Source organism: Eptesicus fuscus, chromosome 1 (genome assembly GCF_027574615.1).
Source record: "Eptesicus fuscus isolate TK198812 chromosome 1, DD_ASM_mEF_20220401, whole genome shotgun sequence".
Lineage (NCBI taxonomy): Eukaryota > Metazoa > Chordata > Mammalia > Chiroptera > Vespertilionidae > Eptesicus > Eptesicus fuscus.
In genome coordinates this window covers 12826158-12842805 of record NC_072473.1, presented here as the reverse complement: position 1 = coordinate 12842805, position 16648 = coordinate 12826158, and the positions used below count along the sequence as shown (strand labels likewise).

The following is a 16648-nucleotide window of genomic DNA, read 5'->3' as shown; positions in this document are numbered from 1 at the left end:
GGAGAGAAACTTTTTCAATCTATAGTTTATAGTTCCTACTACTACTTTCTATATCACTAAAATGAACTGAACAATTTTCTTAACCTAGCTCATTAAACACATAAATGTAGTTAGAGCTCCAACACAGGGAGAGGCAAGCCTATTTATTCTTAGTTCTACAGCATCACCTAGTAATAAGTAGTTTAGAAATTATTTAAAACACACACACTCTCTTCAATTTAGGATAGCAAAGAAACCTTATATTATTACTTGATGTTCATAATGGGAAAACAGACACCTTTTCCCCCCAAACATTACAGAAAATTTGGGCCTAAAAATGATCTGGGTATTTAAAATATGTGGAAAAGATCCCTGCAGTTTTCCTTTTATTACCTTAAAGATATGTAAGAGAATAATATTCCTGTTGCCAAGCAGTTATGGGCATACACCCTCACTTCTTCGGAATAGGAATATAGGTTATTCAAGGGGAATGTCTGAGTCTGGGCTCACAGCTTCATTTTAGGAAGCAGTTGCCTTCAGTATTCAATATCATTCTCCTTAAAATGCAGTTCAAATGCTGGCCTTGCTGAGTATAATCTTTCTTACTCAAGATAATGCTTTTAGAAAATAACAAAAAAATTTGCTGTATGCATGTATGATATAGAGTGTCCTCTCAAACTAAAGAGAGGAAAATAGCCCCCCAAAAAAAGAGACAGACTAGTTCTTGCCTGTAACTTTAGTTCTATTCAAATCACTAAGTGGCATACGAACACCCAGCAATATTAAAAGCAAAGGCTTAAATGTGAAAGGAGGAAAAGTTTTTGTTTTCTGTTCCGACAGCAAATAAACCAGAGATCTATTACAGGTGCAAAGAACTCTAAGCTCTCATCCACTGTCCTTTTTTGGACCTCCAGGCACGGCCATTCAGTCTCCAAGGAGTGTCTGGAATAAACTCCTTAGGCTTACCTCATGCATCAAGGGCAGAGGTAAAATTAACCAGCCTTGGCTCTGTTGGTGACATTCATAGTTCAGCAGGTTAATGTTTAAAAATAAAAAGGGAAGGATTAACAGCAAAAAAAGGTCTCAACAATTTAATAAAATACACAGTCATTTCAGGCAGATTAACCATTTTTAATCTGTAAGAAAATGTTAATATTTTAAGAAGAACATCTAGTCTACTTAATGTCTTAGGGAATATTTTCATAATTTTAATAATATACCAGGGAAAAGTCAGGATATGAAATAAGGTGAGAGAAATGATTGGTTGGGACAACTTATGAGCACTCAGAGTTTACATCTTTCCAAGGTGGCTTTATCAGACTGATTTTTTTATTAGTGTGGAAGAGTAATACCTGCCTTAGGTTTTTAAAGAAATATTTCAAGAATATAGCACATGAAAAAGAAAAAGAATATAGCACATGACTCATAATAGTGAAATATTCTAAAAGTTAATAAGGAAGGAGTTTCAAGGAAAATTTTCATTTCCATTCTGAGAGGAAAAGGATTAAAACCTCAAACATCTGGAATGCAGTTATCTTAAATAAAAAAATTATATTGGAGAGAACTTTATTTGTCCACTGTGTCATTTTGGCTCTTGTAATTCAATGTAGAAGTACACAAATTTAGAAAAATTGGAGGAAAATGATAAAGTAGTTCAGAAGTAAGAAATAATGGATTATTTCTCTTAGAGAAGAACACATTGTGGGTTACATACTAACCTTCTGTCAACTGAAAATTTGGGAAGATGGTAAGTGGCTCTTGAGAATAGGAAAAATTGCCAAACATTTCAACCTTAAAGAATCAGATTAGCCTACTGAACAATCAACATAACCACGAGGGAGACAAGCAGACGCTGTTTGCGTCCACAGGATGCAACAGGAAGTAATGAGTGCTACATAGGAGTATTTTTGCCCCCTCCACACCCCACCATGGGTCCTGAATATAATCAAGCCTGTAAAGGAAATATGGGGGACATCTGGATATATTAATGACATCATGAGGATAAGATATAACCAGACAAATTCAGAATATGGGAAATTCAACAAAACAAATGACTCTGCTTTCTTCAACAAATAGTAAAAAAAAAAAAAAAAAAAAAAAAAGCCAGGAAGAATTGTTTTAAGTTAAAAGAGACTTAAAAGACATACCATCCAACTGAAACAAACCAACTATAAAAAAATGGTTACGGAAAAAAAAACCTAACAGGGAAAACCAACTAGATATTAGGAATTATTGTTAATTTTGTTAGGTGTGATAGTACTGTGGTCATGTTTGATTAGTACTGTGGTCATGTTTAAAAAGCCACCATCTGTTAAAGACAAGATAAAGCTTATGGATGAAATGATAGGATGTCTAGGATGTACTTTAAATATTCCCCGCAAAAGAGAGGTGATTGAATAAAGAAAATTGGCGAAATGTTGATAATTGTTGAAGCTGAAAGAAGGACACATGAGTTAATTTATACTACTTTCTTTTTATTTTATTTTATATTTTATTGATTTTTTACAGAGAGGAAGGGAGAGGGATAGAGAATTAGAAACATCGATGAGAGAGAAACATCGATTCAGCTGCCTCCTGCACACCCCCTACTGGGGATGTGCCCACAACCAAGGTACATGCCCTTGACTGGAATCGAACCCGGGACCCTTGAGTCCACAGGCCGACGCTCTATCCACTGAGCCAAACCGGCCAGGGCTATACTACTTTCTTGATTTTTATGCATGCTTGAAAAAAATTTACAATAAGAAGTTATTTAAAATGGGTTATACATGTAAAATTATATTAAAACTTTAAAAATCAGTTCTTACTGCTTTGCCATTGTTGCACACAGCACTTTAGTAAAGTTATTCTTGATTATTAATCATATTTTCTAACCTCGGTAAATGTGGACAAGGATTCAGGGCATTTCTTGACTTAAAGATACAGTTTGTGAGAATAATTTGTATTTTCCAACACTTTCAATAATTTGGGACCCGATAATCCTATCTAAAGAGAGAATACGATAATTGACCATCACGCCCTCACAAAGACAGCAGTGCCCACAGCCAATAAGAAGGGAATGTGCTAATTGACTGCCATGCCCTCAAAGATGATGGCACCCACAGCCACAAGATGGTGGTGCCCAGTTCCCTCAGCTCCGCACGCCTGCCTCCAGAATCCCCCAGTCCCCTCAGCCCTCCAGCCACCGAGGGCTGGCCTGAGGTGCAGGCAAGCCTCGGATGTCGGCTGCTCCGTTGACGCCCGAGGCGCAGGCAAGCCTCAGATGGCGGCTGCCCAGCCACCCAAGGCTTGCGCTGCCGGCAGTGGCAGCAGCAGAGGTGTGATGGGGGTGTTGCCTTCCCCTGATCGCCGGGTCGCCTCCCGCCCCTGAGGGCTCCCAGACTGTGAGAGGGGGCAGACTGGGCTGAGGGACCCCCCTCCAGTGCATGAATTTTCATATATTGGGCCTCTAGTTTTATATAAAGATTTGGGAGTCCTAGCTAGTTTGGCTCAGTGGATAGAGCATCAGCCTGTGGACCAAAGGGTCCCAGGTTCAAATCCAGTCAAGGGCACATGCCTGGGTTGCAGGCTCAGTCCAATGTGCAGGAGGCAACCAATCAATGATTCCCTTTCATCATTGGTGTTTCTCTCTCTCTCTCTCCCTTCCTCTCTGAAATAAATAAAAAATATTTTTTTAAAAAAGAGTTGGGAGACTGATTTTTCAGAGATGAAAGAACTCAAAATAAATTTGGCAGCTTCTGAGAATAAACTTGCTTCACCCTGCCACCTGCTACACGGAACAACAGATCTGACTTCAGGGGATATTTTCGGAAGCCAAGATTACTTCCTTTGGATGCCTGCCACATAAAATAACTCTACCCCAAAGAGCTTTGGACATGCCATCATCCATACAGTACAGGAATATTTAATTACTGGAATTTAGTTAATTGGTCATGGTTGAGCTGGAATGCTGAATTAACCCAAATTTTTTCCTTTAAAGAGTTTATTTAGAAAGTATCATGGTATAAACAAATTGATGGCAAAGAACATACAATTAGCTACCTTAAGGGAGCCTAGGGCTATTGTTGCTTATTTCTAAAGGTGATAGTAAAAATGGCATGAATTAGAAGGATGCTAGCATTGATGGTACGTAGCATGGCCTATTTTTTGCTCCGACTCAGCCCTGCCCACTTCCTTCTTTGGTTTTTAGGTCAAGTTAATCCCACTCTTTTTGGCAGAGTAGTTTTATTTTATTTATTTATTTACTTATATTTTATTGAATTTTACAGAGAGGAAGGGAGAGGGATAGAGAGTTAGAAACATCGATGCCAGCGAAACATCGATCAGCTGCCTCCAGCACACGCCCAACTGGGGATGTGCCCGCAACCAAGGCACATGCCCTTGACCGGAATCGAACCCGGGACCTTTCAGTCCACAGGCCGACGCTCTATCCACTGAGCCAAACCGGTCAGGGCAGATTAGTTTTATTTATCATGTATGTTAATACTGTATTTACTGCAGAACAGTCACAGAAAAGAGCAGGCAGCAGGCAGGGATTAGCAAGGCAGGGTTAGGCTAGCATCTAGCACACAGTAGTTGTTTAGTAAGAACTTGTCACTACTTCTCAAATGCCAACTTTTGGTATAGTAAACTGACAGTCACTTTTTATGTAGGTGCCTATTTTGGATGTCACACTACACTTTGAACAATTAAGGATTTTATTCCATTTTTGTTGTTTTTGTGACTTGTCTGAGTTAACAGAATAGTCAAGATAAGCCTTGACTTCTTAAAAAAATTTTTTTGGTGTTTTTTTTTCCCTCTCCTTAGTTATCTTTAGAGGTTAGGTGTAGGCCCCCTCCCCCGACAACAGAATAGTATTCTTATTAGAAGTGCCTAAGACAATTCCAGCATTGCAAGAGGGATGGGACAGAGCTAGAAGAAGGTAAGAGGCAGCCATCCCCTAAGGGTAATATGTTCCATAGCTGTTGCTCCTAGCAGCCTGCGGGTCCTCTTAGTTGCCCTCTCCATTAAGCCCATTAACAGGCAGGGTCCTCATTTGCTTCCCAATAGTGCTTTTACCAGATTCTCCTGCACCCAGCAGCAGACCTGCATGCTCTTCTGCAGTTGCTACTAGATCTTTTTATTGGCCTTCTCCTCCTTGACTTGGTCCTGGGTCTTACCGTTCCTGAGACAGCCCACGCCGGCGCGGGATGGAGGGGAGGGGAGACAGGAAGGTGGGGGGGAGGGGAGACAGGAAGGTGGGGGAGAGGAGACAGGAAGGTGGGGGAGGGGAGACAGGAAGGTGGGGGAGGGGAGACAGGAAGGGGGGGGGGAGGGGAGACAGGAAGGTGGGGGAGAGGAGACAGGAAGGTGGGGGGGGAGGGGAGACAGGAAGGTGGGGGAGGGGAGACAGGAAGGTGGGGGAGAGGAGACAGGAAGGTGGGGGGGAGGGGAGACAGGAAGGTGGGTGAGGGGAGACAGGAAGGTGGGGGAGGGGAGACAGGAAGGTGGGGGAGGGGAGACAGGAAGGTGGGGGAGAGGAGACAGGAAGGTGGGGGGGAGGGGAGACAGGAAGGTGGGGGAGGGGAGATAGGAAGGTGGGGGAGGGGAGAGAGGGGACAGGGAGGGGAGACGAGAGGGGAGGGCAGGGCTGGGGAGGGAAGACAGGCGGGGTGGGGGGCTGGGGAGACAGCACAGCTGGGCCTGACAGGGACCCTGCTCTTCGGGAAAGATTAAAATATTACAACGGGGGGAGGGGGATGTACAGACGACTGCGGGGCGGACTGCGAGCAGCATCGGAAGGGTAGTATCAGGTATCGGTGGGACGGAGGGGAACGAGCCGAGCTGCTCTCTCGAGCAGATGCCAAAAGGGCTGATGGCTGGTCCGGGCGGAGGCAGGGCATAGCAGCAGCTGCTCTAGTCCCACCCTTCATACAGCAGCAGAGGGTCAACCTCCGCGAAGGCAAATGGTCAACCTCCGCGAAGGCAAATAAGTCACAGTGAGCCTCTAAAAGGACCACCTAGGAGCAGGACTGAAACTGTTTTCAGTTCGGGCCCTGTAGTGAGGCGGCAAGGTTCCCCTGGTCCCCGAAAGCAGGACCTGGAAAAGCTTCTCTAGTCCTCTTGCCCCAGAATCTTTCTATGAGTTAACAAAATAGTCACGACAAGCCTTGTGGAACTTTCTATGTCCACATTTTCCACGGGAGACATCAAATCTTCAACATGGACTTAAACTTGTTAAAAGTCTTTACATGGACCTTGACTTCATATTAACCTAACCAATGAAATCTTTCACTCATGAGAAATAAATAGAAGTATCCCTCGAACAGTATTTGACAAATATCGACACACATAAGATGATGGCATCAGCGTTATCTTACGCAGAAACGGGTGAAAAGTACCATTGCTTTCATCATGGCAAACCTCTCCTGATGAGAGCAGTATTAACAGAAACAAAATCCACGAGTGGCTGTGAAAATATCTTCCAGAGGTATGGGGTTTCAGTGTTTTTAAAATCTTTCCCAAGCCACAGACTAACCACAGTATTAGTAAGTCAAAGTGACCTTCAGATCAGAGGAATATCAATACTGCCACAGGGGTACCTTTCCAGACTTGTGAGCAGTTCAAAAACTGCTTTTGATGATGTTTTCACCAGTATCACTCAGGAGGCAAAAATAGTCCAGCAATTTGATTTTCAACTCATATTTTAGTCTCAAAGAAAACCATTTCAATTTCATCAAGAGAAAGTTAAAGGGGATGATAGATTGCCACTGAAAATAGTTTGCAAAAGGATCATGAGTTACATTTTTAAAGAAACTTAATAAAGAATCTGTAGAGTGTGTTGGCTTAAAAAAAAAAAAAAGAAGATACACAAATTTAGTACATTCACCTTTCTGAATAGCCACCACTTGAAATGCAGCAACATCCGCATGATTTAGCTCCTGCCAAGGAGGCCAGGCAGGATAGGCGACTCACACCTGCATTTTTTAAAATATATTTCTTTATTGATTTCAGAGAGGAAGGGAGAAGGAGAGAGAGAGATAGAAACATCAATGATGAGAATCATTGATCAGCTGCCTTCTGCACGCCCCCTACTGGGGACCGAGCCCACAACCCAGGCACGTGCCCTTGGCCGGAATCGAACCTGGGACCCTTCAGTCCGCAGGCTGACGCTCTATCCACTGAGCCAAGCCGGCTAGGGCACACCTGCATTTTTTAAGATCATCTTTTGCCCATTGCAGAACAAAGTGCCCTGATCCAGTGCCACCACTGTACTCACTGACTTTGTATTTCTAATACTCATAACTATAAACCTACATTTGCCTACTTCCGTACTCCGTCCAGCAGTACAGTCCACTTTAGCGATCTCGACCTCTGCCAAACTAGGGAAATCCTTTTTAGAGTTCTTCCAATGTAGGAGTCAGATTCTTACAATGACCACACCATGGAGCACCAAATCCGCTGAAAGTTATTCCTTCTGCAATGTGCCAACACTACGCCCTTGTCGGCCTTGGGCTGGGCAGCCAGCACCCAGGCCTCTAAGGGCTGGATGGTCTCTGGGGCACCCCCATCCATACCCTGGAGTTTCGATTCCAGATACTCTTTCAGTGAGTCCAGATACTACTTTCCCTCATACTGCTCAATCTTTTTTTAAAAAAATATATTTTATTGATTTTTTACAGAGAGGAAGGGAGAAGGATAGAGAGTCAGAAACATCAATGATGAGAGAGAATCATCGATCGGCTGCCTCCTACACACCCCCTACTGGGGATGTGCCCGCAACCAAGGTACATGCCCTTGATCGGAATCGAACCCGGGACCCTTCAGTCCGCAGGTCGACGCTCTATCCACTGAGCCAAACCGGTTAGGGCACTGCTCAATCTTTTTACTGCTGACGCCACACCCGGATCCTGGGCCCTGGTGCCCCAGTGCCTGCCGCTGCCATGGCCAAACAGCAGCAGCAGCGGGGTAGCCGGGTCCAGTGGCCTGGGCAGCAGTGGGAGGAGGTGCCCAAGGTTCGTGGGCATCTGGTGGGGCTGGCACATTCTCACACGGCAGCGGGTCCCTTCAGTGGCACCCACCCACCACGGCGCAGAGTACACGAGTTTTTGTTTTTTTTAATACAGAGAGAATAAGATTCTAGAGTCCTGAAATTCAAATATGATGTTATGAAATTAGAGGTTCAAAAACAATATTTATAATAAAAGAAACGTAAACGTATTAGTATGCAGTTCAGCAAGAACGTTTCCTAGTTCGGGCCTATTATTACTTTTCTGATTTGTTTTCAACAAATGAGAACAAAATAAATCTACAGACATAATCTAAGATTTGGGAGTGGCAAGTACTGCTGCTTGAAGCATTACGTTATACAGAGAGAAATATACACACCTCTAACAGGGAAGCTTAACTGCTGCAATGTTGCTGCACTTATGCAGTAACCAATCTGGGGCTCATAGGCGATGGTATCTAGACATTCATTCCAATCTTGTACATTAGTGACGGGACAATCCTGGAGATGGGTAACAAGGTCTCCCACAAAAAGACCTCTGGGTCCGACTGCAGGTGAGTCCTTGGGAAAAGGGCAAAAACAAATCAGATCATGTGTGAAAACAAGCTATGACTAATCTGAGCAAATAATCATTCAAGACACTGAACTGAATAAGTAGACGGTTTGAATAATATACAGAACAATCCAGCTCTGAATCCAAGATGTAAAACACTACAAAATTAAAACAAAACCCAACAATTATAGTTACTTTTCCTACTTCTACGAGATTTTGGATTTTTTTGCAACTGAAAAGACAAAAACCCATTTGCCAACTGTTAAGATTAAACTAGTAGTTTTTGGTAAACTGCTAATTATTTTTTTGTGTGAAAGTAGTCATCAGAATGCCTTCATTTTCCTATGTCTCCCGTGGATAAAATTGTAAAAATCCTTATTTGAACACAGTCCCAAATATGCAGATGATACTGTCAGCACAATGAATATGTGAGCCAGTTGCCCAGGAAGGCAATTTTCCTCTTCCCTAAGTCTGAATAGAAGACTTGATGCTATCTCAGTAGTTATTAAATAAGGGAATAAAATACAGAATTGAAGACCTAAATTCCCATGAAATGCTCTGGCTAGCTAGCTAGCCTAGGTTTCAAATGTCAAGAGACCTTTTACCCAAAAGCAGAATTATAAAAATAAACAGTAAAAGTAAATGATCTATTTTATCAACAAATTACAGGTAGGAAATCTTAAAACTATCTTTGTAATTCAGAACAGAAACAATTTTTAGTATTTCTAAAAAGATAACGTATTCCACAAAACTATTTGTTCAATTTGAAAGGATTGGCAATCATTTCTCCAGGAGAGACAGAGCATTTTGTCTATGAAGAGAACTTTGTTTTAGAGAGAGAATGGAAGGGAGGGGAGAGACAGAGAGAAACATGGGTGTTAGAGAAACATCGACTGGTTGCCTCCTGCATACGCCTGAACTGGGGCTGGGGATCGAGCCTGCAACCAAGAACCAAGGTACGTGCCCTCGACCGGAATCGAACAGGGAACCCTTCAGTCCGCAGGCCGATGCTCTATCCACTGAGCTAAACCGGCTAGAGCTATGAGGAGAACTTGATTAAAAAAGCACCTGACATAAAATACTAAGTGTTACATCATAAAATCTGGTAAAAGAAAAAATGCCCAAGTAATCCATGATTTACCTCAGCAACTTCAGTGATAAGAACCCCAACTCCAGTGTAGTAAAAGGGCAAGAGGATCACAGGGAGGAGGACAAGAGCTAAAATACCCAAGAGTGCAAGGACGAAATTATGCCAGATACCTGAAAAGAGAAAAAAAAAAAAAGGAATAAGCGGAACCAGGGGCAGGAGAGACATAGGTATTTGGACTTCATAACACCTGGGCTTCCGTAACCAGAAGAAGCTGCGAGGCACAGCTTCTTATAATAGATCTACTTATTAGTACAGTAGACGGATGTTCAGTTAGACGTCTCTTCCATTTCATATATTAAAATGTAAAATAAGCATGTTAATACCACATTAAAAAGACCACATGCAAAAAGAAAAAAAGACCACATGCTAATATGATTTAACACCAATAAAATATACATCCTATTATACCTGATATACATATATATAACACAAATAGAATATCTTCTACTTATTAAAGCCTCTTTTCAGAAAATGTATACATTATTAATGTAAACATACTTGTGATCTTTTTTTAAAATATATTTTTATTGATTTCAGAAAGGAAGGGAGAGGAAGGGAGAGGGAGAGAGAAAAACATAAATGATGAGAAAGAATCATTGATCGGTTGCCTCCTGAATGCCCCACACTGGGGATTGAACCCACAACCGGGAATCCAGCTGTCACCTCCTGGTTCATAGGTCGACGCTCAACCACTGAGCCACGCTGGTGCGGACTCATACCTGTGATCTTTGAAAGGAATGTTAAAACTATCCACATAAAAGCTAAGATGGAATAAACATTCTTGCTGAACTGGGGTATGGAAATCCAAATGGTATTTAGAAAAAGAGATTGTTTTAAGAATAAAACTATTATGGAGAATATTACTGGTGGGCCAAATAGAATATGTATCTACCATCATGTCACAGACTATAACCACCTCCAGCATATATACAGAGATGGTTGGATGAACCCAGTGGCGTGCTGGAATCTGTTCCTACCAGCTTGCCACAGACAACTATGTGCATTCCTTCCCAATTAGGGACTTCAGACTGGCACCTTGAACTGGCCACGGTGGGACCACATATTTACATGACAGAAACCAGCAGAAGCTACATATCAGAGCTCCCTCCCCTCCCCTTCAGAGCCAGGTGCTAAACATACACTAGCACACGGCTCTGTAACCCCTCCCTCCAAACCTATCCTTCATTTCTGCTAGTTTTTGTCATAGCACTCTGAGGAGCATGATTCGTAGTTGAGCAAATCTGTCCTTGACATTACAGGATATTTAGCATTCCTGGCTCCATCCTTTAAATACCGTTATTGCTCCCCTGTCAGACAACCAATGAATACCTCCCACCCCACACATTCCAAACATTCTCAGGAGGGTGATAGCATCAGTAGTAGAGAACCAATATTCTGTAATGATAGAAATGTAATCGAAAGACATTTCCCAGACTCTCAGGAAGCCGATTATAGTTATATGACTGTTGTGCCCAAGAGGATGTGAGTGGAAATGATGGGAATATCCCTGTGCTACTGGCTGGAATGTAGCCATAGGAGGGAGCTAAACCTGAGTCCATAACATAGAAGCTGCATGTTGGGAACAGCAGAGCTAATAAGACAGAAAAGGCCCGAATCCCTCAAATTACAAAACTATCATATCAGCTTTGATTTACTTACATTTGGAATGTTTTATGAGAATTTAAGCCTGCTATTTTTGGTTATTACAGCAGCCAGATAACTAGCTAGTGTTCCACACACCATATTCACATTGTAAGATGGACCCCCTCCCCCATAATGAATGCTTTAAGTTGTTACATTCTAAAAATATCCAGAGCAAGTCTAGTCCAGGACACGAGTAAACAATATTTTCTGATCTATACACAGTTCTTTTAAAAACACCAAAGGTATCAAATTACCTTTGCTTTTTCATTTATCAATTTTGGACTTTTCCCTTATCTGCGCATTCATAGCTATCCCATTTCTTATATCCCACTACAGAATAACCCATTATTTAAAACATATTGACTTATAAGGTTTCCTATTAACTTTTTCATATAATGCTTCAACAGCTTTGCTCATATTGTTATGTACCCAATTAAATATGCATCTGTGAGGGTATGGAAAATTACACAGAAATGAAATTGTCGGGTCAAAAAATATGTGCATTAAAATTGACCTCCAATGAGTTTGTATTATTAATTTATGTTCTCATAACTGGCATGTTTTCCCACTTTCGAAACAACACCAAATGCTATCGTAATTTTAGACTTTGCCATCTGCTAGGTGAAAAGTAAAATCTTTGTTCCAATTTTTATTTGTTTTTTTTAATCCTCACCGGAGGAAAACTTCCCATTGATTTTTAAGAGTGAAAGATAGAAATATCGATGTGAGAGAAACATCAATTGCTTGCCTCCTGCACAAGCCACAACCAGGGCCCGGGTTGGAGAGGAGCCTGCAACTGAGATATGTGCCCTTGACCAGACTCGAACCTGGGACCCTTCACTCTATCTACTAAGCCAGTGGTCGGCAAACTGTGGCTCGCGAGCCACATGCAGCTCGCGAGTCGCGGTTTGCCGCTCTGTTGACTCATGAGTTTGCCAACCACTGCTAGAAAAAAACACTTAAAAACATTTTAATAATGTACTGTCTTTAACCTGAAGTCAAAACTTCTGGGTAAGGGTAATGCCTTAACAGTGGTCGGCAAACTCATGAGTCAACAGAGCGGCAAACCGCGGCTCGGGAGCCGCAGTTTGCCGACTGCTGCAAATAAGCCAAACTGGCTAGAGCTAATTTCTAGTTCTTTAATTATGAGTGACTTATAGCATTTTCATGTTTGTTAAAAGGCTATTTCTATTTTCTTTGTCTGAGAACTACATCCATTCCCTATTTACGTTTTTTGACTTGGTTATTTTATTTTTTACTAATTTGTATATAGTATTGTTTGCAATGTATATATTAAGAAATTTGGTCTTTTGTAAGAGGCATTTAAATTTTTTCGTCCAGGGTATTGTTTGGCTTGGTTTATAGGCTGCCTATGCAGACACTTTATTATATTTTTTTAAATATGTATTTTTATTGATTTCAGAGATGAAGGGAGAGGGGGAGAGAGACAGAAACATAAATGAGAGAGAATCATCGATCGGCTGCCTCCTGCATTCCCTCACTGGAGATCGAGCCCACAACCCGGCATGCCCCCGCCGACCGGAATTGAACCCGGGATCCCCTTCTCCCCCCGCCAGTCCACAGGTCGACGCTCCACCCACTGAGCCAAACCAGCTAGGGCTGCAGACATTTTAAATGTTGGTGTGGTCAAATTGCTCCTTTGTACTAAGCCTTTCCCAGTTCAATATTATAGAAGATACCTGTGTTTTCTTGTATTACTTTCATAGCGTCATTGAAAAAACACAATTGAAACAAACCAACTGAAAAAACACTAATTCTTGGACCCACTGAAATTTACTCGAATGAAACTAATTTTGGAATACAGCTATAACCCCATCACCCACCAAGTTGCTAGTCCCAACGCAATTCCACAAAATACTCCACTTCCACTGATTAGCTTGGTGATCATTACCATGTGCTAAATTCAGTTTTTCCTTCCAAGCCAGGATGAAAAAGTCTACCAGGATTACCCCGATGCTGGCATCCTCATTAACTCTCCCTCCGAACAAATCAGGGGGTAATTCAGCAGCACTGTTTCCTGATTATTTTGGCAACCTCCTCTCTCTGGACAGGGAAGCAACTTGTACCAGACCACCCCTCGAGAGTCCCAATTTGCCCATGATGGTTAAGAAGCAACAACGGTAGTTGAAACCATAGATTTCCTTTATTTAAACAACCTCTTGTCCATTAATATTTACAAGTACAACAAAGGAATCTAAAACAACTTTACTTTCTCTAAAGCAGGTTTTCTTACTATTGGCATTTTGGGGCAGGTAATTCCTTATGCACTGCAGGATGTTTAGCTTCTACTCCCCAGATGCCAGTAGCATCCTTCCTATTTTCTAGCTACAGTATTTATACAGGCAAGTTTTTTTTTCCTTTATTTAGAACAGGTATTTCACTTTTGCCTTTCCTACTACATAAGGTGTACATATCAAATATCTAAAAAGTCATTATATAAACAATACAACTACAGCTGAGCAGCGCTTTCTAACCGAAGAAGCAAAGAAATTACACTAAAAAACTCTACTTGGCAATATTAGAAATAAAATGACTAAAATAGGTTTAAATTGACTAAAATGGGTTTAAATTGACTAATACTATTAACCACATCTAATATTCAATACTACATATACATCATTCACGCAGCTAAAAGATAGTTATGCAAAATACGTTAATATCAAAGAATACAACCAAAATTAAGATAGCAAATAAAACCTATATAACCTATTTTTAAACAGGAAAATACTTCACGTACATATATGACTATTCATTCTCATAAACAAAATCTACAGTAAGTAAAGTTATCGACTTCCAAAAAAACCCACACATATAATTATTAAACACAGTCCTAAAAGTACAAACATGAACATTTGAAAAATACAGAACTTTAAAAAAAGTCCCATTTTTAGCACGGTTGCACAAAAAGTCTTTTGATGTGAAGTCTATGAATCAAACTTGACAAAACAGCATGTTTTGGGATCAAACTTGACAAAACAGCATGTTTTTCAAATGACACTACAGAACAATGTAATCTTACTTGTATTTTAACCTTTTTTCACTTTTTACGTTAACCGTCTACTTTTACTACTCTATCAAAACATGACATCTTAACAACGGCATCTTATCATTTTGAACCTTTTAATTTTTTAAACGAATCTATGAAAACATCACCCTTAGATATGTGGGAATCAAAAAAAGGAGCTTTTCTCCTTTTCACCGGCTATTCTTTATTCTTAGAATGCGTTAAGATATGAGACTTCAGGTTAGTGGACTGAGCAAACTTCTTATCACAACCCTCGAAGGGGCAGGCATAGGGCCGATCGCCGGTATGGATTCGCACATGGGTACGCAAATTGAAATCCAGGGAAAAGCATTTTCCGCAGCCTTCAAAGGTGCACTGAAAAGGCTTTTCTCCAGAATGCACCAGTTGATGCCGTTTTAATTTTGAGCTCTCAACAAAACCTTTGCCACATTCGGCACATATGTGGGCTTTAGGGCCGTGGGTGTGCAGATGCTTTCTCATCGACGCGGTATCCCGGAACATCTTTCCGCAGCCCCTTTGAAGGCAAGCTACAGTTCTTGGAATGTCATCTTGGGGCTTTTTGGGCTTCATTTTAGTAAATTCTGCCAGCTGTATGGGATCGGATAAGTCAATGCCAGGTATTCCTCCAGGAGGAAGCTTCTTCCCCGTCATATACTCTGAATAATTGGGAGAGAAGTTCGGTAAGTTCACCGGACTCTGTTTTTCAATCACCTGGTCTCTCTCACCAACGGGGGACCACATAGAGACGGAGAACTCGCCCTCCAGGGTTTTGATCTGCACCTGCTTCTGCTCCCACTTTCTGCCGCCTCCCCCGGAGCCGCCGCCTCCCGCCGCCCCGACCGCGACCGCGACCGCCTTTTTGGCGGTGCGTTTCTTACCGTTGCCGGCGCTTCCCATACCGTGTTTAGTGGCGCTTGGCTGACCGTGGCTGACGGCGCTCGGCTGACCCTGGCCGACGGCGCTCGGCTGACCCTGGCCGACCTTTTTGGGCTTTTTGTCGTGGCTGCTGCGCTTCCTGATCTTCTTGCTCGTCGACGCCGCGGAGGCCGACAGGGAAGACAGAGTCCGCTGGAAGTAGACGTCGTCTTCCTCCTCCAGGTCAGGGGCAGGGATCGGCACCTCCGGGAACTTAGCCCGCTCGTCGTCGGACTCATAGCCCACCACTTCCTCCTGGGTCTGCACCATGATCTGGTCCCCTTCGTTCGTGTTAACCACGAGCGGCTGCAGCGCAATCAGAGGTGAACTGTGGTGGCCACCGTGGACCCAATTGCCGCTGAGATCCGGATACTCGATGGTTTCCATCGCTGCGGGCTGCGCCGGGATGTTCTCCACGGCGATATTCGCCACGGCGAGGTTTTCCACGGCGATGTTCTCCACAGCGATATTCTCCACGGCGATATTCTCTATGGCCATATTCTCTATGGCGATGTTCTCCAACGGGATATTCTCCACGGTGATATTCTCCAAAGGGATAGTCTCCACTGAGATACTATCCATGTCGATATTCTCCAGAGCGATATTGTCCAGAGCGATACCGTCCATAGCAATGGTCTCTAGGTGTACCTGGTGCAATTCCAAAAACTTGGCAGCCTCCTCCATGTCTTCTGGGGTGATGTAGATAAAGTTGTTTGAAGCCATGGCTGAGAGCTCTTGACGAGGCTTTCGCTACGAGGCGGCAGCGCAGGGCGGGCTTCTGGAAGGCGGCGGAAAAAGCTGAGGGGAGGAGCGCGGCTCCCGCGAGGGCTCGAGCTCCGGCGAAAGGCGCGAAGGGCAGAGAACGGTGCTCGCCGGCGGTTAAGGCGTTAGACGCGGGGGATTCTGGGCATCCTGGTACCCAGCGCATGCGCTTCCCGCCACCCTGGTAGTACCGGCCGGCGCATGCGTGCGGTCGCGATCATACCCGATCATACCCGTATGCTACCCCTCTGGCCTCTTCGCTCTGTCTACCCGCTATTGCTTCTTCAATATTAATTCTCTAACCAGAGTCTTTACTGAATTTTTCTGTATTTCATTTCCATTTATTTTATCCATCTCTCTCCTCGGTGTATAACAGTATGAGGGGGAGGGGAAGAGGCCTTTTTAATATTCATACGCGTTTTTCCCTCTTAATTGCACGGACCCACACTTATAGATTTAATAGTATTAGTGATAGTTGACCGCGGCATTGCTTGTCTTGTCCTTTAAATAGGAATGCTTCTAAGTGTTATATCATTAGGAAGCATACAGCTATTTCTACTTTTACTAAAGATTTTTGTTTTTTAGCCATTAATAGATATTTAATTTTATTAA

The 16648-nt window shown here is 42.6% G+C and overlaps 2 protein-coding genes across 2 annotated transcripts in view; both read right to left on the bottom strand.

Annotated features, from left to right (window-relative positions):
- Positions 1-16648, bottom strand: part of MBTPS2 (membrane bound transcription factor peptidase, site 2) — a 52105-nt gene that overhangs the window by 11198 nt on the left and 24259 nt on the right. The window contains exons 6-7 of the mRNA XM_008154574.3: positions 9661-9779; positions 8347-8527 (exon numbers count right to left, since the gene is read on the bottom strand). Coding sequence (XP_008152796.1) covers positions 8347-8527; positions 9661-9779 — 300 coding nt within the window. The remainder of the gene's footprint in view (positions 1-8346; positions 8528-9660; positions 9780-16648) is intronic.
- Positions 13465-16069, bottom strand: YY2 (YY2 transcription factor). The gene is made up of 3 exons (XM_054720711.1): positions 15890-16069; positions 15341-15670; positions 13465-15232 (listed from the first exon to the last, which is right to left on the bottom strand). The coding sequence occupies exons 1-3, from the start codon at positions 15995-15997 to the stop codon at positions 14537-14539; spliced, it is 1134 nt and encodes a 377-aa protein (XP_054576686.1). The 5' UTR covers positions 15998-16069; the 3' UTR covers positions 13465-14536.

Excerpts from the sequence above, each read along its gene's own strand:
- YY2 (XM_054720711.1), bottom strand. The coding sequence starts at position 15,997 with ATGGCTTCAAACAACTTTATCTACATCACCCCAGAAGACATGGAGGAG. Across the intron at positions 15,671-15,889 it reads CCATTGCTATGGACGGTATC|CCCGCAGCGATGGAAACCAT; the intron begins GCTCTGGACAAT and ends ATCCCGGCGCAG. Across the intron at positions 15,233-15,340 it reads ACGACAAAAAGCCCAAAAAG|AAACGCACCGCCAAAAAGGC; the intron begins GTCGGCCAGGGT and ends GGCAACGGTAAG.